General features: G+C 39.2%; 1 protein-coding gene across 1 annotated transcript in view; it reads left to right on the plus strand.

The window, feature by feature from the left end:
• Positions 1 to 21,315, plus strand: part of FBXL13 (F-box and leucine rich repeat protein 13) — a 200,511-nt gene that overhangs the window by 41,125 nt on the left and 138,071 nt on the right. The window contains 1 exon segment of the mRNA XM_058570378.1: positions 19,232 to 19,327. Coding sequence (XP_058426361.1) covers positions 19,232 to 19,327 — 96 coding nt within the window.

Below are 21,315 nucleotides of genomic sequence, written 5' to 3' on the forward strand. Positions count from 1 at the left end.
TAGACTTCTTTTATTTTTATTCTCCACATTCATTAGTGATTAGCAAATGATACCCATTCAAGATGTATTTCCACATAGGAATAAATATAAAGTAGGATTCATATTATTTCAAATTTTGCCATATAATGGGGCTTATATTTTTATTGTGCTACTTTAAATCCACAGAACTCAAATTTGTATAAAACACAACCACACTACACTAAGAACTATGCTAGGATTTTTACCACAAGTTACCTCATGTAATTCTCCCAAAAGCTTTGCGAGTTAGGTGCTATTTTTTCTTTTTTGGCAAATGAAAGAAATGATGCTTGGAGAAGTGGGTTAAATCACAGTGGTATGGTTGGGTTTGGCTCGAGTCTCTTCTACTGAACAAGCCCTTTCAACTCTGTAGAGAGTGTGAATTATACTCCCTAATATTTGAATGAAAATAAATGTTGTATTTATTTATACTCCTACATCAGGTCAATCTGCTACGTGGCCCCACTCATTTGGCAGCCAGCCAATTCAATCTCCATCATGCAATTCCATCCTAATCCCCCCTAGCCCCTGCTCCTTGGTTGTGCAAGAGTCTTTGAGGTCTCTCACAGCCCAGACACCCAAGAGGAACTCTGGACTTGAGCCCACACTGGCCACCACACCTGTGCTTCCTGACTAAGTTGACTCAGTCCCCTGAAGGCAGGAGGCTCCACAGTTTCTGAGCCAAGCCTGGGCACAGGGATCTTTACCATGGCTCTCAAGGCAGGCTTCTTAGTGGTCAGTTGCTGTGGACTTCTGACAGCACTCACTAGGGGGCCTGTCACCTCTTAGGAGTCTGCGTGGGTATGTAGCACCGGTGTCTGCCATAAGCCCCCATTCTTTCTCTAAGTTTCAGGAACGACCCCCTACCCCCCGGCAACACTTTTCACTGATTGATCCGATTTCTCTCTCTAAGGCTAGGTGTTTTTTAGGGTTTATTTGGCTTCTGGTGGTTGGCAACTTTTGCTTTGGCCCTGCCATATAAATGCCATTAAAGGACTCAAATATTAGCACACAAACCTTGTCTTCCCATTTTTTTCTACAGTAAAGAGAACAAAACTGAAATTAATGTTTCAATAGATTGTCCTCCAAATGTTATGACATGCTCAATGTGTGTTATCTTCTCAATCCTCACAATTTAGTGAGTTTGGTGTTATACCTATTTTACATTGAGGAGACAGGGACTTGGGTCACAGCAATTTAGTGGTGAAATTAAGAATTGATATAGTGTGTGTTTGAATTTAAGTTTTGTTTTTTTCCCCTACTACATGCTAATTCCTATCCTTGAACTTGTGTTGAACCGAAATGCTGAGGTCATCTTTATCTGAACTGCTGGCCCACAGTTCTACCTTATGTCACTGTTATTCTCAACCTAAACACAGCAGTTCCTGTTAGTCCTGTTCAATTTCATCTTGTTGATTTTGGTTCTGATTCCAATATTTAGTGAGTTAGCTATGTCGTCCAGCCTTGTGGAATTCACTGATTTGATAAACATGAAGCTTACAGTCTTATCCATGTTGAAAAAATGTTGAACACAAATCCTGTCTACTCCTCCTTTCTGGGGCTCATTCTGCTGCCCTTAGCTGTGACTTGCCTCTCTGGGTTTGCTTTTTATCAGTTATCTATCCACATTTTCCCCCTTCCCACAGGACCTCGTATTGTGTGGAAGGTGGGAGTGGTTTGTGTGCTGGTGGGACACTCAATCAGGAGGAAGTCCTGGGTGGAGTGAGGGGCCGACTGTCCCATAGCTGCTTGTGGAAGGGAATGGTCTTCAGAGGATTTGGCCAAACGGCTACAACCAGGCCGGATAGTGAGCATGGAAGAATTCCAACCTGATGAGAGTCCTGCAGGTGGGTAGAGCACAGTGATGGGGGTATGGAAGCTATCAACATGTGGTGACATTGGTGACAGGCAGGTGACCAGGGACAGGTGGTCAGGCAGGCACTAAGGGTCTGTCTGCAGGCTGAGGGAGAGGGAGGACCAGTGCAAGCAATGCAGGACCCCAATCCAGGTGAGGGTTGCCAGAGTTGGCAAATAAAAATGCAGGAGGCCCAGTTAAATCTGAATATCAGATAGTTTTCTTTTCTTTTTTAGTATAAGTTTGTACTATATAATATGTGGTACATGCTTATGCTAAAAATTTATTTGTTATTTATGTAAAATTCAAATTTGATTGGGCATCCTGTATTTTGTGTAGCAACTCTAATCCAAGTAGGACTGGAAAATGGTGTGGAGTTAGGTCCTTCCATCTTTAAACTAGGATGATAATAATAGACACATAATAGGGTTATTCTAAGAATTAAAATGAATTGCCTAGCACAGAGGAAGTACACAATAAGTATAAATCCCCTTTCAACCTTCGCATGACCTTTTTTCCCTTCTTATTGAAAGTACAGCATTAAAATATTTGGTTAGGTAGTTATAATAAATAACACATCACATAAGCCCTAAGAATGAACAAACTCTTTGAGGAAGAGAGTTTTAAAAAATTTGCTGGTGCCAAAGGGTGAGTCTTGGGGAATACCAATGGTTTGAGAAAAGACAGGGAAGCCAACTGGGGACTGGGATGGTTAATTTTGTGTGTCAACTTGAATGGGCCATGGGGTGTCCAGATATTTGGTTAAATATTATTTCTGGGTGTGTCTGTGAGGATGTTTCTGGATGGGTTTAACTTTTGAATTAGTAGACTGAGTAAAGCAGATGGTCCTCTCCAGTGTGGGCATCATTCAATCTCTTAAAGGCCTGAATAGAATAAGAGACCGAGTAAGAAAGAATTCTGTCTATACTTGACTGCCTTTGAGCTAGGACGTTGGTCTTTTCCTGCCTTCTGACTCAAACTGGCACTGGAACTCACACCATTGCCTTCCTGGTTCTCAGGCCCTCAGACTCACACTGGAACTACACCATTGGCTTTCTTGGGTCTCCAGATTGCAGACTGCAGATCTTGGACTTCTTAGCATCCATAATTATGGGAGCCAATTCCTTATAGTAAAAAAGCAAAACAAAACAAAAAAATATAGTAAATATATAACAATATATATCTATATATCTCCTATTGGTTCTGTTTCTCTGGATTAATACAGGGACAAATGGAGGGAGCAGGGAACCAGGAGTGGAGAATCAGGGAAAAGCCAGGATGGGTAATGTGGCATCTTGGAAGCTGGGAAAATAGAGAATTTCCATTAAAAAAAAACAAAAACAAAAACGAGGTCCACAGTAAATGGTTAATGTCACTTTCTTCCTGGGGATAAAAGAATGTCCTAATGAAAAGTTCTTGACTTTAGTTTCCAAAAGAGTAACATATGTTAAATCTGATAATGGATATGTGCTTCTTATTAGTTTCTTTCTTTCTCTAGATACTTAAATGTTTCATCATATTTTACTTTGTTTTGATCAGAATTTCCCAAACTTATTGCTCACATAATCATTTTTTTCCCTATAGAATATTTTTTAATATTTTAAGTGACACTCATGGAAATACTGGTTTATATGTCCCTGGGATCCAATGCTTGAATGCTGAGTTATAACCACCATGGGTCAGACCCATGTGGAACTTATTATAGTCACAACAGTATTTTGGCTTTTAATGGCATTTGGGAAACATAGTAGAATGCTTTTTAGGATACTGTCTTCTACAGAGCATATGTTTTCTTTTTGAGAATAAGTTTAGGGAGAAAAATATAGAGTGCAAAACTTAGACAATTAATTTATTATTTTTTCCTTTAGATTCTATATACATGAGAAGAAGCTTCTATTAGTCAAATTTTTAGAATATCTGCCTTTTTTTGCATCAGAAATACTGCATTAAAATAAAAATAATTTCTATAGAATGTCCTACTTTGGGTGAACAGAACAAGACAATTGCTAAGAATAGTCCAGGTGTTGTATTAATATTTAAAATTTTTAAAGATTAAGTTTAAATAAAACATGCAATTTAGCCATGGAAGCAGATTGTTTAATTGTTGAGTGTTTTACTCTTGAGAGTTCTGTTTCTAATGCGATGTGGTTAAATTTTCCTCTAAGTGTTTGGAAATGAAAGTGTTGTTATATTTTTTGACGTTAGATGCTGTGCAAAAACGAATTGTTAGTTTAAACAAGGAACAGAAAACTTTTGACCTTGTACTGGTCAAATTTCCATTTCAATTTTTGGTGAAGAGAATGACTTCATGAAACAATTAAGGTTTACTTTTGAACAAATTTTGTCTTCGAGTAAATGGGTGTTTGCAGAATTTTGACATGAATATCTCTTAGGAGAATTTGTCAGCAAAAGTGAAGAAAATCACTATTACATACTGTCAAGTAGTTTATGATTGGAAAATGTCCAATAATTGTGAACATGTTCAAAATAGAGTTTATATGGGGAGGATTGAATTTTTTCCTGAAAAGTGTTTTATAAATAAACTCATTCTATTGTAGGCAGCATGGCAGTCAGGTGGCAACGATCTACTATTCAAGAATGGGGTAAAGTTTCAGTGGAAATTGTGTAGGGAAGCGAATCCTATGTGTAGAAAGCCAGAGTATGGATCCCAGCTCTGGATAACTGTGTGTTATCGACTGAATGTCTGTGCTCCCACCAAATTCATATGTTGAAGCATTAACTCCCAATGAGATGATATTAGGAAGTGGGGCCTTGGGGAGGTAATTAGGTTTAGATGAGGTCATGAGGGTGGATCCTCCATAATGGGATTAGTGCCCTTAGAAGAAGAGGAAGAGACACCAGAGCTTCCTCTCTCTGCCGCATGAGGACACAGCAAGAAGGCAACCATCTGCAAGCCAGAAAGAGAGCCCTGACCAAGAACCAAATCTGCCAGTTCCTTGATCTTGGACTTCCTGGCCTCCAGAACTGTGAGAAATAACCTTCTATTGTTTAAGCCACCAAGTCTGTGGTATTCTGTTATAGCAGCCTGAGCTGAGTGAGTCACTGTGTAACCTACAGTGTGTAGTTTAATCTCTCTGATATTCAGTTTCCTGATTTGTATAAGGGGGACAGAGTTGACATGAGCTATGTTTGTGAATGAGCCTACCAATACTAAAATGACTAAACCAATGCTAAACCAATACTGAACACTCCCACTGGTAGACAATTAATGGTGGAATGGACCCGAGATGTTTACTCTGGCATTTAAAAACACTTATGTCCAAGCTGCCTAACAGTGACCTAAATTACTAGTAAATGTTTAAATACATTCGCATTCCAACAGAGCTCTATTTTTAATCTCTGGGAATTGTGAAAACTGGCCCTTTTGAGGCAAATGCAGTATTGCCAAAAAGATCTTTGGGGAATTTTTATTTTTTGTCCCTAAATTTGGCTCTGTTTGTTGTAATGAAAGGAGTGTTTCAGAACATAGGTTGCCCTCAGGACAGGGATGACAAGAAGCAAGTACCTTAAGAATCTGGCTGCCCCAGGGGATCTTGTGGATGCCATAGATCTAGCAGGTTAAGTCCCAGAAGAGCCGCCAATCTGGGCCCATCATGGGAGTGCTGGGGATGGGGTGGTCTACAGCAGGGTTGGCAAACTATGGCCTGTGGGACAAATCTGGCTCCCCACCTGTTTTTGTATGGACTTTGAATTAAGAATAGTTTTTACAACTAACACACGGACAGAGAGAACAGTTTGGTGGTTACCAGGGGGAAGGGAGTTGGGGGGTGGGCACAAGGGGTGAAGGGGTGCATTTATATGGTGACTGACAAATAATAATGTACAACTGGAATCTCACAATGCTATAAACTATTATGATATCAATAAAAAAATCTTTCCTGAATACAACATTAAAAAAAAAAAAGGATAGTTTTTACATTTTCAAATGTAAAACGTAAAAAAATGTTTAAATAAAAAAGGCCGTTTACTTTTTGGTGAACAGTTGCTCAGAGAGTTGAGGACATTGCCTCTTAGTCCACAAAGTCTGAAATATTTTCTATCCAGCCCTTTTCAGAAAAAATTTGCTGGCCACTGGTCTAGGAGGAATCTAGAAATACTGTAGCTTAGTAGGTAAAGCCCAGGAAATCAAAGAGTTGGTGAAAGCATCCTAGAGCCCAGGGCATTTGCTCCCTACTTTGATGATCTATTGGGCAGTGCACTGGCAAGATGTTTGCTATTTAACAGTCAGTCCCTCTGCTCTTCCTTGCTCACAGAACCTTGATTTGGGTCAGCAATCCACTCTCTATGAGTTTCAGGGGAGGGTTTTCCCACTCCTAGCCTCATCTATGTATCTAGTTGTATATGTTAAAACCATGATTTCCCAAGCACAATTCCAATCTAACACCACAGGATTCATTTTAGTTTTCTTCCTTTCCGTACTTATAACTACTTTCTCTAGAGTGAGAAATCTGGATCCCAATTTCCTAAGATTTTTTCTTATTTGATCTATCTTGCCCCTCCCCGTAGGTACCAATCTCCCATTGCCATGGCCACCTTTCCTGTGCAAATACCCCTCTTCCACCCTTCTGGTTCTGACATTCCACACAGGCCAGTCCCTCATCCCATGAGCAGACATGCTCCTCAGCCCACCAAGCCTCCCTTCCACCCCCCAGTGTGACCTTCCTTATCTCACCTGGGGTCCCCACTTCTTGACTAGACCACTCTCCCATGCACTTGGGCTCTAAGCCCTGTGCCAGACCATCCTCTTCGTGCTGCTGGGGCTCCCACATTCCACCCCATGACCCTCCCCTACACTCCCCCATCCCCCAGCCTCATTAATGCCTGCCTCCCCCACTGAAGCTCGGACATCTGCACTGGGCAGCCCTCCTAAGTGGCATTCTCCTCACTTTGCTTGGGCTCTGACACCCTCCTCTGGGAAAGGCTATTACCCACATTCCATGCAGATGCCTACTTTGTTAGCCCCACCTAATGGCTTTAGAAAGAGGAAAGGATACAGGTTTTCCCACCCCTCCATTGTTCTTTTGTTCCTGGGCAGAAGACCAGGCCTTCCTGAAGGTTGTGGTCTAGGCTTTGGCATTATGTAAAATGGAGCAAAACTGAACTTCTAATTTTTTTTTGTTTTTGAGGAAGTTTGGCCCTGTGCTAATGTCTATTGGCAATCTTCCTCTTTTTTCTTTTTTCTCCCCAAAGCCCCAGGACATAGTTGTGTATCATAGTTGTAGAGTTGTAGCTCTTCTGTGTGAGACGCTGCCTCAACATGGCTTGGTGAACAGTGAGCAGGTCCGTGCCCGGGATCTGAACCGGTGAACCCCCGGCTGCTGCAGTGGAACGTGCGAACTTAACTGCTACGCCACCAGGCCAGCCGCTGAACTTTTACTTTTTATTATATTTTATTTTCTGTCAAGAGAAAGGATCTTTTCCATTTCTCCAACTTGGAGGCATGGTCTCTTGGTTATAGAACTTACTAACAGACTCACCTACTCAGTCATCGGATAGAGGTACCAGTGGGTGGTACCTGCTTTAGCTTAACGAAAGCCAGCCTTTCACAGGAACGTTTTTCTCATTTCTGCTTTTTCTTATTTTATAAGCCTCGAGAAATATAGATATCTTAACCTGATGGGAACCCCTTATTCAGCTTGACCAAGCAACTTTAGTATTTGGTCCTTGTGGAGTGACCCGGCCAGTACGCATGTAAAAGCGTTCTGTAAACTAAGTGCTATACAGTTGCTGAGGAGGTATCACTATTGTCATTTGATGGTGCATGCTGTCACATAATTCTGTGATGCATAAACTGTGTCTAATTTAGAAGACTTACAATGTAACTTTTTTCTTGTGCCAATAGTGTCTGGATTTATTTTTGTTTGGTTTCCACTGTGCTTATGGCAAGAACTCCTGCGTGAAATGCCTTACTATCGAGGCAATCTTACAAATAAGTAGGAGAATAGATTTAATTCTCACAAAGTTCTTTTGTTTGAGAGCTGGCTTGTCTTGGAGAGCAAGGAATCACAAAATCTTCGAATCATAGGATCTTTGTGCTAGAGGAAACTTCAAGTTCATCTCTTCCAACAGGCTTCTCCACCCCAAGTCAGTATCCTCTTAATACCACACCGGATGTTCTGTCGTAGTCAGTGGACAGGCCCCCTGCCTAGACAGCCCACCCACGTTAGCTCTTCTTTGATCCTTCTCCCTGCCCTTGTGTGCAACACATGTGTGGATACCCAATACCAATCTAACACCACAGGGTGTTAGAGAATATATTTAGTTCTCACCATGAACATTGGGAATTCTTTTCTTTTGGAACTTGCTGGTTTTGGAGAGCAGAGAATTATAAAATCTTAAAATCATAGCATCTTTCTGCTAGAAGGGACTAGCCTAGAGGTCTTGCTTTACACAGGGGTGAAATCTATCTGCTGTTGATTTCCTTCCAGGGATTCTAGTTCTGTCATTTGAGGTACAAAAGAAAATATCTGCTGTGCTCCTGGTGCTTCAGCTTATTGACAGCAGTTCGTAGTCTCCCCATCCCAAGAACCATCCCTGGTCTCTTGCAAGAGTGTCATTCATCTCCATGTGAGTCAGGAGGAGCGAAGAGTGGACAGGAGGCCTGACAAGTCTCAGAATCGAGGGAGACTCTTCTCGCATCTTCTCTGTATTCCTTAACTGAGATCACATACCACCAGGACTCATTTCAACAATGTAGAGGCAGAGCAGGCTTCCTTGCGCTTGTGAATTCTTTCTTTTTTTTTGTTCTCCTCCTACTAGGGGGTGCAAGGTTCTTCTCTCATCTTTTGTCCTCTTTGTTACATCCCTCCATTTCCCTCCTGATATAGGTTTTCATTCCCCTTGCTCACCTCATCATTTATTCATGGACCAGGAGATACTCTTCCTTCTCCTAAAGATCCTAATTCCCCCTGGCACATGGCGAGTACTGATACGTATTGAATAAGAGGATTGAATGGCCTCATACTTCATACTTATATACAGTTTCAGTGGTATATAGTTTTCTTAAAACTTCCCTTTTTCTTCTGTGTCACATTCTGTCTGTTTTTTGGGTTAGAATGTCTTGCAGAGAATAACCATGCAGTAATTATCTATGGAATTGAATTAGAAATCCACATTCACCTGCCCTGATGTTCTTTCCAGGTGTGCATGTTGGCAACAGCCTGTGTTCCTTGTGGAATTATTCTCTGGTTTTTTCAAGTATAAATACATATGAACATTTAAAAACTCTCAATATATATTATACAACAATGTCATGACTCCCTAGGAGAAAGCATTTGTTCATGGTAATTGCACTTAAATTCTTTGCAAAAGTTTATTCCACAGTGAGATGTTGAACACCTGGCTTTTAAATATTTCTCGGCAATGTTCTATGGAATGAGTGAGGTATGACTGTCATAGAGTAGGTGCTTAACAATGTGTTAAATGAACTAGTGAATAAATTAATAACTGCCTATATATTGGAGAAGGCATTCTATGGTCTTTTTCTAATAGCCCCTTTCTTCTCTACTAGGTAGACAAGGATGCAAGCAAGCATACCTTTCAGACAAAAGTATGTCTCCACTTATGCAAGAACTTGCATCTGGTTGATGGGTACAATCCAATTAGATATGGACTTTCTTTTGGTTATAAATAATATGTTAGAATTCATAGTTGAAAAGGATTTAATCACAAGATATGGAAAAAATAAACCTTTTAAAGTTAACATTAAAGGTTACACAATGGCAATAGAATTGGGAGTCTAGTTTTAACTACCTGGCCATGACTCACAAAAGTAACCACAAGATTTTCAGTATAGAAGAGGCCTTGAGAGATTTTCTCTTCAAAGACTCTCATTTTGCAGATGAGGAAACAGACTCAGAGGAGTTAGGTAACTGTAATGTTTTGAATAGTATCCCCTCAAAATTCATGTCCAACCAGAACCTCAAAACGTGACCTTATTTGGAAAGAAAGTCATGCGTCGCTTAACGATGGGGACACGTTCTGAGAAATGTGTTGTTCATTAGGCGATTTTGTCATTGTGCAAACATCATAGTGTACTTACACAAACCTAGAGGTTTTGCCTACTACACACCTGGGCTATATGGTACTAATCTTATGGGACCACCATTGTATATGCGGTAGGTTATTGACTAAAACGTCGTTATGTGGAGCATGACTTTAGATGTAATTAGCTAAGATGAGGTCACACTGGATTAGGGTGTGTCCTAAATCTAATGACTAGTGTCTTCATAAGAGACAAAAGAGGGAGATTCAGATACACAGATAAACATAGGAGGGAAAAAGGCCGTATGATGATAGAGGCAAAAATTGGAGTGATGTGGCTACAAACCAAGGAATGCCAAGGAATGCTGGCAACCACCAGAAGCTAGGAGGAGGCAAGGAAGGATCCTCCTCTAGAGCCTTCAGTGGGAACATGGCCCTGCTGACACCGTGATTGCAGACTTCTAGCCTCCAGAACTGTGAGAGAATAAATTTCTGTTTAAGCCACCCAGTCTGTGGTAATTTGTTATGGCAGCCTTAGGAAACTAAGACAGTAACCTTCCAAGGAGTAGTGGTGACTCTGGAATAAAGCCCAGTGAATAAAAGCTCAGTCCACCCTGGGCAGCTGTGCTCTTAGTTCTCCTGTCCACATCCTGTGCGTTGGGGGGACTTAGAGGTGCTCTCTTCAGCGACTTGAAGTCTTCATTAGTTCTATTACAGTTTGCTGCCCCTAGGGCTTTGCTTCCTGCTCACCTGGTTCCCTAAATTGTTCTTATACAACTCTTACACAAGTCATTTGTTCTCATATCTCACACTCAGAAAATTGGCCCTACACTTCCCCTGCTATTCTGTGCTGCTACTTCTGTTTTCGAGGTTGTTTTTACCTCTGGCCGTAGGCCCTGTCATAATACTTTTCTCTTTCTTAAAAAACACAAGTACAGTACATGTACAAAACACTTACAGTTTTCAGGCTGTCTGATCTACCATAATACCTTTCCAATGCTTCTTGACCATTTCAATGACTGACTAAACTGGTGGCATATTTTTTTCCCTTTGCAGGACATACAGACAAAAGGTGAAGTTTTTACTTTCTTGATAAAGTCCTTTGCTGCACAAAAGTTTTAAATTCTAATTTATTTTTTCCTTTGTTGCTTGTGGTTTTGGTGTCATTCCTAAGAATCCATTGCCAAACCCAAGGTCATGAAGATTTACCCCTCTATTTTCTTCTAAGAGTTTTATAGTTTTTAGCAGTTGTTTGACCCATTTTGAGTTAATTTTGTATATGGTGTGATGTAGAGGTCCAAATTCATTCATATTCACATGCACTCATTCACAAATTCTCTTCATATTGCACTTGAATATCCAGTTGCCCCAGTACCATTTCCTGAAGAGACTGTTCTTGCCCCATTGAATGGTCTTGGCATCCTTGTCAAAAATCACTTGACCATAGATATAGGGGTTTATTTCTGGACTCTCAAGTCTACTACATTCGTCTATATGTCTATCCTTATGCCAGTATCATGCTGTTTTGATTATTGTAGCTTTGTAGTAAGTTTTGGAATTGGGAAATCTGAGTCCTCTAAGTTTGTTCTTCTTTTTCAAAATTGATTTAGCTATTTGGGTCCCCTTCAAATTCCATATGAATTTGAGGATTGGCTTTTCCATTTCTGAAAAAAGAACCATTGGAATTCTGATAGGGATTGCATCCAACCTATAGATCACTTTGGGTAGTTTTGACATCTTAATATTTTTCTCGTTAGTATTATCTATTCCTTGGATATTTGATAGAATACTCTTGTAAAACTCTCTGGGCCTGTGTTTGTTTGGTGTTTATTCATGGTCAGACTTCAAATTCTGATTCAATTCTTTTATTGCTATTGTTATTATATCTTCCACTCTATGAATATGGGGTGTCTTTCCATTTATTTATGTCTTCTTTAATTTCTTTCAGTAATGCTTTGTAGTTTTCAGTGTACACTTTCTTAGTTAAATTTATTCCTAGATATCATATTCAAAAGTGAGGTTATTAAAATAAAATATTTTAGGCATGCCAAGAAATATAACATAATGAACACTTGTGTAATCACCACCCGGTTTAAGAAATAAAGCTTGACAAATACAATTCCCTGACTGCACTCTCTTCCCTCCCTCAGAAGTAACTGCTGTCTTAAGTTTAGTGTTATCGATAATAGCCCCCCAAAGATATCCACATCCTAGTCCTCAGAACCTGTGAATATGTTACCTTACATGGCAAAAGAGTCTTTACAGATGTGATTAAGTTAAAGATCTTGAGATAGTGAGATTATCCTTGATTATCTAGGTGGGTCCAGTGTAATCACAAGGGTCCTCATAAGTAAAAGGAGGAGGCAGGATCTCTTGTAAATACAGTCATGTGCTGCATAATGACATTTCAGTCAATGACGGACCGCATATACGACTGTGATCCCATAAGATTATAGTGGAGCTGAAAAATTCCTATCACCTAGTGACGTCATAACCATCATAACCTGGTAGCGCAAGGCATTACTCATGTGTTTGTGGTGGTGCTGGTGTATAAAAACCTACTGCGCTGCCAGTCATATAGAAGTATAGCACATACAATTATATACAGTACATAATACTTGATAATGATAATAAATGACTATGCTACTTGTTTATGTATTTACTATGCTATACTTTTTATTATTTTAGAGTGTACTCTTTCTACTTACAAAAAAAAAGTTTACTATGAAACAGTATGCCATGTTATGCCAGCAGCAGCCTCGTACATCTCATGTTTACTGCATCTCTTGCTTGCATCATTTGCTCTTGTGCTTGATTTAATCTCATGTTGTTTTGTTCTTCATGGACCCTCAGTATACAAAATCCACTGCACATGTTGCCAGTAAGATGTCACATCAAGTGATTGACCTGGAAATGAAATTAAAAGTGATTAACGACTATGAAAGTAGAAAATCAGTGATGGTTATTGCTTACCAGTCAGGCATGTCCCATTCCACCATAGCTATGATCTTGAGGAACAAGAACAAAGTGATGGAAACTGTTAAAGGATCTGCTTCACATAAGGCAACGAAACTAACAAACATTTGAGAAAAGCCTATATCAGACATGGAGAAACTTCTAATGATCTGGACTGAAGACCAGACAGAAACATATCCCTTTCAGCACCATGATGATCATGGCCAAAGCAAAAAGTTTGTTTGCGATGTTGAAAGAAAAGGCTGGACCCAACTATGATGTTGAATTTACTGCTAGCTCTGAGTGGTTTAAACAATTCAAGAGTCGTTATTCATTACATAATGTGAAAGTGGGTGGTAAGTCTGCAAGTGCTGATGTGAAGGCAGCTGAAGAATTTTTGGAAACTCTAGATAAGCTGATTGTAGAAGAAAATTACTTGCCAGAGCAAATATTTAATATGGATGAAAACTCCCTATTCTGGAAATGGATACCTGAAAGGACTTTCATCCTTCAGGAGGCCAAGTCAATGCCAGGTTTCAAAACTTTTAAGAATAGGATAATAGTCTTGCTTGGGGGCAGTGTTGCAGGCTACAAATTGAAACCCTTTGTGATCTGACACAGTGAGAACCCCAGGGCCTTCAAGCATATCAGTAAGCACACACTGCCAGTGTACTGCAGGAGCAGTAAGTAGTCATGGATGACCCAGCTCCTCTTCCAAGATGCCCTCCTGAATTGCTATCCCAGTGAAATGGAGAAGTACTATTTGGAGAACAGCACACCTTTCAAGATTTTGCTTATTGTTGATAATGCTCCCAGATATCCTCCTTTTATTGGTGATCTTCATCCCAATATCAAAGCAGTGTTTCTCCCTCCAGATACCACCTCTTTGATCCAACCAATAAATCAAGGAGTTATAGCAGCTTTTAAGGTCTACTACCTGAGGAGGAGCTTTCCCCAGGCTATTGCTACAACTGAGGAAGACACTGATGCAATTCTGGAAGGATTACAACATCTATGACTGCATCAAGAACCTTGCTTGGGCTTGGGGTGATGTCACCAAGGAATGCATGAATGGCATCTAGAAGAAGACACTCAAGAGGTTCGTTCATGACTTAAAAGGATTTGCCAAGGATGAAGAGGTTTGCAAAAATCCACAAGGCTGTGGTTGAGATGGCAAACAACTTTAACCTGGTTGTGGATGAGGATGACATTGGGGAACTCCTAGAGGTGGTTCCTGAGGAAATGACTAATGAGTTGTTGGAACTGGAACAGGAATGCATAGCTGAAGAAGAGGCAAGAGAAAAGGAAACTGCAGGAGAAGAAAAAGAAGAAGAACCTCCAAGAAAATTCACAATGAAGGATTTAGTAGAAGCTTTTGCAGACCTCAACAAGCTCCTTAAAAAGTTTGAAAACATGGACTCCAACACTGAAAGGTTTTCATTAATAGAGAGGAATGTTCCTGGTGCATTATATGCTTACAAGCAAATCTATGATGAAAAAAACAAACAAACCAAGCAAACCACCATGGATGTATTTCTGAAAAAAGTGACACCTCCTCAAGAATAGCCTCAGGCAGGTCCTTCAGGAGGTATTCCAGAAGAAGGGGTTATTATCATAGAAGACGACAGCTCCATGCGTGTTATTGCCCTTGAAGACCTTCCAGTGGGACAAGATGTGGAGGTGGAAGGCAGTGATACTGATGATCCTGACCCTGTGTGGGCCTAGGCTAATGTGTGTGTTTGCGTCTTAGTTTTTAACAAAAAAGTTTAGAGTAAAAAAAGAATAAAAAATTTTAAAAATAGAAAAAAGCTTATAGAATAAGGATATAAAGGAAGAAAATATTTTTCTACAGCTGTACAATGTGTTTGTATTTTAATCTGTGTTATTACAAAAGAGTCAAATAGTTAAAAAAAATTAAAAAGTTCATAAAGTAAAAAAGTTACAGTAGCTAAGGTTAATTTATCATTGAAGAAAGAAAAATACTTTTTTATAAATTTAGTGTAGCCTAAGTGTAGAATGTGTATAAAGTCTACAGTAGTGTGCAGTAATGTCCTAGGCCTTCACATCACTCAGCACTCACTCACAGCAACTTCCAGTCCTGCAAGCTCCATTCATTGTTAGTGCCCTATACAGGTATGCTATTTTTTATCTTTTATACCATATTTTTACTGTACCTTTTCTATGTTTAGATATGTTTAGATACACGAATAGTGACCATTGTATTATAATTGCCTACAGTATTCAGTACAGTAACATGCTGTGCAGGTTTGTAGCCTAGGAACAATAGACTATACCATACAGCCGGGTTGTGTAGCTGGCTCTACCATCTAGGTTTGTGTTAGTGCACGCTATGATGTTCGCACAATGACGAAATCACCTAATGACGCATTTCTCAGAATGGTATCCTCATCGTTAAGTGACATGTGAGTGTACATCCCTCCAAGAGCCAGAGAAGCCCCAGTGTCTCCAAGACATGGAGATGTCATAGAGATGTCTTTGACCTAGAGATGTCTCCAAGGTTCTGGGACATATATCTCCTTGAAATGTAAAATATTAGGGATCTTCCTGGCATCGTGGGAGCTTGACCTAGGGGACTAGGCCAGACAATAACCGTTTGACCTTCTTGGGGAGACAAGAGAAGTTTTATTATCCTTTTGGATCAGAGAAAGTAACTAGACAAATGCTATAGATCTAATCCCCACAGTCACATGGAAAGTACATTGTTTGTAGAGAAAGTGAAGGCAAAACATTACCTTTATATTATATAGATTTCTGTGTCTCCAGATACTAAAGCTTTTTACAGGAGCACTGAGAAATCGAGGGAAGATTTATTTCCTCACATTGATTTATCAACGATAGAGAGTTTTGTTATAATCTTTCATCATGATTGCAGATTTGTCAATTTCTCTTTGTATCTTTGTGGCTATATTATTAGATGCTCCCGCATTTATAATTGTTATGTATCTTTAGTGAATTGTTTTTTTTTTTTTTTTTTTGTGAGGAGATCAGCCCTGAGCTAACATCCGCCAATCCTCCTCTTTTTTTGCTGAGGAAGACGGCCCTGGGCTAACATCTGTGCCTATCTTCCTCCACTTTATATGGGATGCCGCCACAGCATGGCTTACCAAGCAGTGCGTCGGTGCGCGCCCGGGATCCGAACCAGCGAACCCCGGGCCGCCGCAGCGGAGCGCGCGCACTTAACCGCTTGCGCCACCGGGCCGGCCCCAGTGAATTGTTTTTTTAACTATAATATAGCGACCCTTTTTATCAGATAAGCTTTAAAAATTTACCTAAAATACAATACTGAACAAGATGACCACGAATGAAACTTGATAGCTAAATTAATATCAGAGGGAAAAACATGAAAGCAAAAGCATTATTAAGGATAATCTTTGTCTTCTAACCAGTGAATTTTGTTAACTTTATTGTTACCAGATATACTTGGATTAATTTTTCTCATCTTATTTTACCCTATTTATGCTTTTTTAAAAATGCTTCTTTTTCCTCCTTTCTTGCCTTTATATATTGAGTCTTAAAATCTACCCCCCTTTTATCATTTTTATGTTTTAGAAGGTATACATTCTATTTCTACTATTGCAGTGGTTTCTCTTAAATGTTTTTAACATGTGCATTTACCTTAATAAAGCCTAAAGTAAATTAACATCTATGCTTTCTTCCTGAATAATTACTAGAATTTAGAACACTTCAACTCTGATTACTCTCTCCAGTCTTAGAATATTACTATTACCTAGTGTTTTTGTTCCACTTTGTTTTTGTACCCCCACATTAATCATCATCATTATAGATTTTTATAAGGTTAATGGCTTTACCTCTATACTTGCTAGTTTCTTTGCCCATCATTACCATTTCTATCTCAAGCCTTTCTTCTGATTCCAATGTTCTTTAGAAGTTCTTTTGTAAAAGGTCTGTTGGAGGCAAACTCTCTCAATCTTTGTCTTAAAAGTGTCTTTACTTAATGCTCATCCTTGAGTTGCAATTTACTTGCACATAGTATCTGAGATTGATAAGTATTTTCTGTTGAATTTTGCTTTCTCTGGTTGCTAAGTGACTTTCTTTTGTAGGTAATCTCTCTCTGGTTGCATTTAAGGTTTTCCTTTGTTTTGGCTTTTTCCAATTTCACTACAATGCCATGGTATCTTTTGATTTTCCTGTTTGAGATTTCTTGTGCTTCTTGAATCTGAGAATTGTTGCTTTTCATCAGTTCTAGTGCATTTTTATCTGTGGTATTTTTAAATTTTGCTTTGATTCCATTCTCTCCTTCTGGAAATTCTATAAAGATATATAGAATGTTGGACCTTTTCATGTTATGTAATGTGTCTCTTAACCACCATTACATTTTCCATCTCCTTATCTCTCTATGCCTTATCCTCTGTAATTTCTTCCAATACATATTCCAGTTTGCTAATTCTTTTTGAGCTGGGGTTCATCTGCTGTTTAACTCATCCATTGAGTTGTTAATTTTAATCATTATAATTCCCATAAATTTTATTTGGTTCTTTTATAAATCTTTCCAGTCTTTTTTTTTTTTTTAAAGATTTTATTTATTTATTTATTTTTTTTCCCCAAAGCCCCAGTAGATAGTGGCACATCATAGCTGCACATCCTTCCAGCTGCTGCACGTGGGATGGGGCCTCAGCATGGCCGGAGAAGCGGCACGTCGATGCGCGCCCGGGATCCGAACCCGGGCCGCCAGCAGCAGAGCGCGAGCACTTAACTGCTAAGCCATGGGGCCGGCCCTTTCCAGTCTTTTTTTGACAGCAGCTTTTCTCAAGAATCTATTTTTCTATGTCTTTATCACCTTCATGTTTTTCTAATCACTATCTGACAATTTTATTAATGGAATTATTGTTTTCCTGTTGTTGCCTCTTGTTGGATTTATTTTCCCTCATGTGTTTTGTAATTTTTATTGACAGCTCATTTTGTTGGGGCTTAATCTATAGGAATCCTGTAAGGCCTGGTTTGAGGATGTGTCTCTTTAGAGAGATGATAATTATTTCTGCCAAATGTCTCAGAGTTACTACCAAGTTGGAAGCTCTTTGCATGTTAATGTATCAAATCCAATTACAAAGGTAATAAATTCAAATTAGATCCCACAAACAATTAAAACTCAAATTCCAATCTACATGATAACTGGTCTTTGGTTACAAATTCTTCAGGAATTTTTTTTTTCATCCCAGGCTAGGTACCTTAGTTTTTTTTTTTTTTCAATTTTATTTATTTATTTTCCCCCCAAAGCCCCAGTAGATAGTTGCATGTCACAGTTGCAGCTGCACATCCCTCTAGCTGCTGCATGTGGGACGCGGCCCCAGCATGGCCGGAGAAGCAGTTGGTGCGCCGGTGCGCGCCAGGGATCTGAACCTGGGCCGCCAGCATCAGAGTGCGCGCACTTAACGGCTAAGCCACGGGGCCGGCCCTACCTTAGTTTTTCTGTTGCCAATAGGTAGGTTTTTTTTTTTTTCTCTCTCTCTTTCATAATCCTGGATTTCTCTCTCTCTTTCTCTTTCTCACTCTGACTCAGTTATAACTCCCAGCTTTGTACAAGCCTGGTAACTTTTTCTGTCCCTGCATGGCCAGTGAACTCTGAATCTATTTGTTATGAAAAGCAGCAGCCATCCCCACTGTTCCTCTAGCCTGAGCAGCTACAGCGTGAACACCTTATTATGAGTCTAGGTTTACAAAGATTGGCACCCTGGAGATTTTCCTTACTTTCTTGAAAACTCAGTTATGTTTTTTTAAAAAATGTTTGTTTTAGAAAGTAGAAAAGTGGTTGCCAGGGGCTGTGGAGTAAGGAAAATAGGGAGAATTTGGAAAAAAGGTACAAACATTCAGCTATAAGATAAATAAAGTCTGAGGATCTAGTGTAAATTATGGTGACTATAGTTGATAACACTGTGTTGTATATTGAAATTTGCTAAGAGAGTAGAACTTAAATGTTCTCACACACACACAAAAGATAAATATGTGAGGTGATGGATGTGTTAATTAACTAGATGGGGGGAATCCTTTCACAATGCATGTGTATATCAAATCACCACAATGTGCACTTTAAATATCTTACAATTTTGTATGTCAATTATACCTCAATAAAGCTGAAATTTTAAAAATTTCAAAAGAAATGTTTTTTAAAATGTTTGTTTTAGCATTTACTGATGTTTTGTATCAAGAGGATTTCCAGATTTTCTAGTCTACCAGAAATAGAAATAGAAGCCAAGGTGGGTTCTTTGATCTTTCCCAGGAATCCTATATCTTTTAAAAAATCCAGTTCAGTTCAGCAAACAATTGTTGAATGCCTTTTATGTACTATTTAGGGAAATCACTCATTTTCTATCAGAATGCCACTTTCATTCAGAATCATGTATTTCTTTTCTTTGTGTTTAGATTTTCATCCACCTCAGTTTAAGAGATGTGATAATATGTGGTCAAGTTAGTCACTTCTGGTTGTCAATGACACAAATAAGATCCTTGTGGAATGACGTAAGTAGACGCTACCTGAAGCTCTGTCTTTATTCTGGTTCTTAAAGGAGAACAGACTCTATAAAGCCAACTGTAGTAGGGACTACATTCTTCCTTGCTCCCCCTGTGAGGCCACAAGAAACTAGGTGCATTTGTTTCTCTTTTGTCCAGGCACAAGCCTGAAGGACAAGATAAAAAGATAATAATGTTATTTTAAGAGATACATTATTAGTATTTTCTAATTTAAATGGTAGAAATAAATTGAATATTATTTTTGGATTGAAACAAAGCTCCATTATATCTGAGTTAGGCTTAACATTGCCCAACTCAGGATGCTGCAGAAATGAACTGAGAAAATGCAAAAGTGGTTACTGTAGGGCCTGGGATACGGGCAGCACTCAAGAAATAGTAGATACTATTCTTAGTTCAAAAGACATAACAAAGCAGCACAAAATACGGAGTAAAGGAAAATACAACTAGGCATGAAAAAGGGCTAAAATATATAACACGTAAACAAAGGTTGTTTGATAGTCTGTGTAACATAGACACACATACTCTCAGGCATTTTCTAATATGGACTTCTAGGCTGGTACCTCTGTACCACTGAAGTATTGTACTGTTGAACTATTGCCATTGAACTATTTTTGTATTGTTCTTATAACCTAGAGCATGCCTATGTTTTTCATTCCAAAGAGAGACTGGGGAGAGGTCTCAGCCAACAGCAAAAAATAAGCATATTTTATCCCCAATGACTTCTCTTTTCTGTTTCTTGGATGTTACTTTAATCTTAACAACTGTGATCCTTTATGTCATTAACCAATGTTGCAGTGGCAACATCTTCTTCGTCACCTAAAGTCTGGTCAATAGCTGACGTCACCACCTCTCCTTAATTGCTAATGATTGGAGGACTAATGATATCACGTGCTCAGACTGACCTATGAATAGGTGGCAAGGGGCTATTTTGCAGAAACTCTAAAAACTTAGACAGAGAAACTAAGAGGAGTTGACCAAGCGCCAGGGCCTCTGGCTCCATAAATCAACCCAACATCTTACGTCCCATCAGAGCACCATTCCATTCTTGCTGTACTGTTCTGCTCTCACCTTGTGCAACAATGGCAAGAAGAAAATGTGCTTCTGTCTTAGCTAACCCATCTTAGCTACCAAACTTAGTATTCCTGTCTTAAATTTATTTTTAGTTTAAGGCAGTGATTCTCAAACTTTAGAATGCATCAGAATTATCTGAAAAGATTGTTAAAACAGATTACTGGTTGCCACCCCCAGAGTTTCTGACTCATTAGGTCTGGGGTGGGGCCTGAGAATCTGCATTTCCAGCAAGTTACTGCATAATGCTGATGCTGCTGGTCCCAGGACCACACTTTGAGAACCACTGGTTTAAAGTAATAAATCTCTTACTTATGTGACAGATTGGGGATGTTACTTTTTCCTTTGGAAAACCTGTAAAGAAGAAAAAAATGAATCTGAATGGTGTGGATGAGAAAGAATATGTACAATACTGAGATCAGGGCAAATCCTGCAGGAGGCTGGCAGAAAAAGCCAGCACTCTGACCAGAAACTTCATTGGGTAAAGATGGAGAAAATATGAGCACATGGCCGCGAAGAACAAAGCCAGCATAGGAAGTTAAGTTTCTTTATGTTCAGCAAATTTCTCTTTCCACAATTCTATGTTATCCTTTATCTTCAATTATTTTTGCCTTTATTTGTGAGGGCTCAAATGTGGCACAACTGTAACAAACATTTTTGTACAAAGAATAGCCTTGTTCTGAAGGCAATGAGAAATTGGATGTTTATAAACTTAACCTTTTAACTGAAAGACGTTATTAATACTATGATATCTATGTTATTGTTTATTAACTAGCCCTTGCCACTCAGAGTTCACATAAACCTCTGTGCTCTTCAGTTTTACATACAATCAGCCAGGTACACTCAGGGCATCTTTCCTTTTCTCTAGAACTACCTCCTCCAAATTATGAGTTGTGAAAAGGCCATTA

Source organism: Diceros bicornis, chromosome 3 (genome assembly GCF_020826845.1).
Source record: "Diceros bicornis minor isolate mBicDic1 chromosome 3, mDicBic1.mat.cur, whole genome shotgun sequence".
Classification (NCBI taxonomy): Eukaryota; Metazoa; Chordata; class Mammalia; order Perissodactyla; family Rhinocerotidae; genus Diceros; species Diceros bicornis.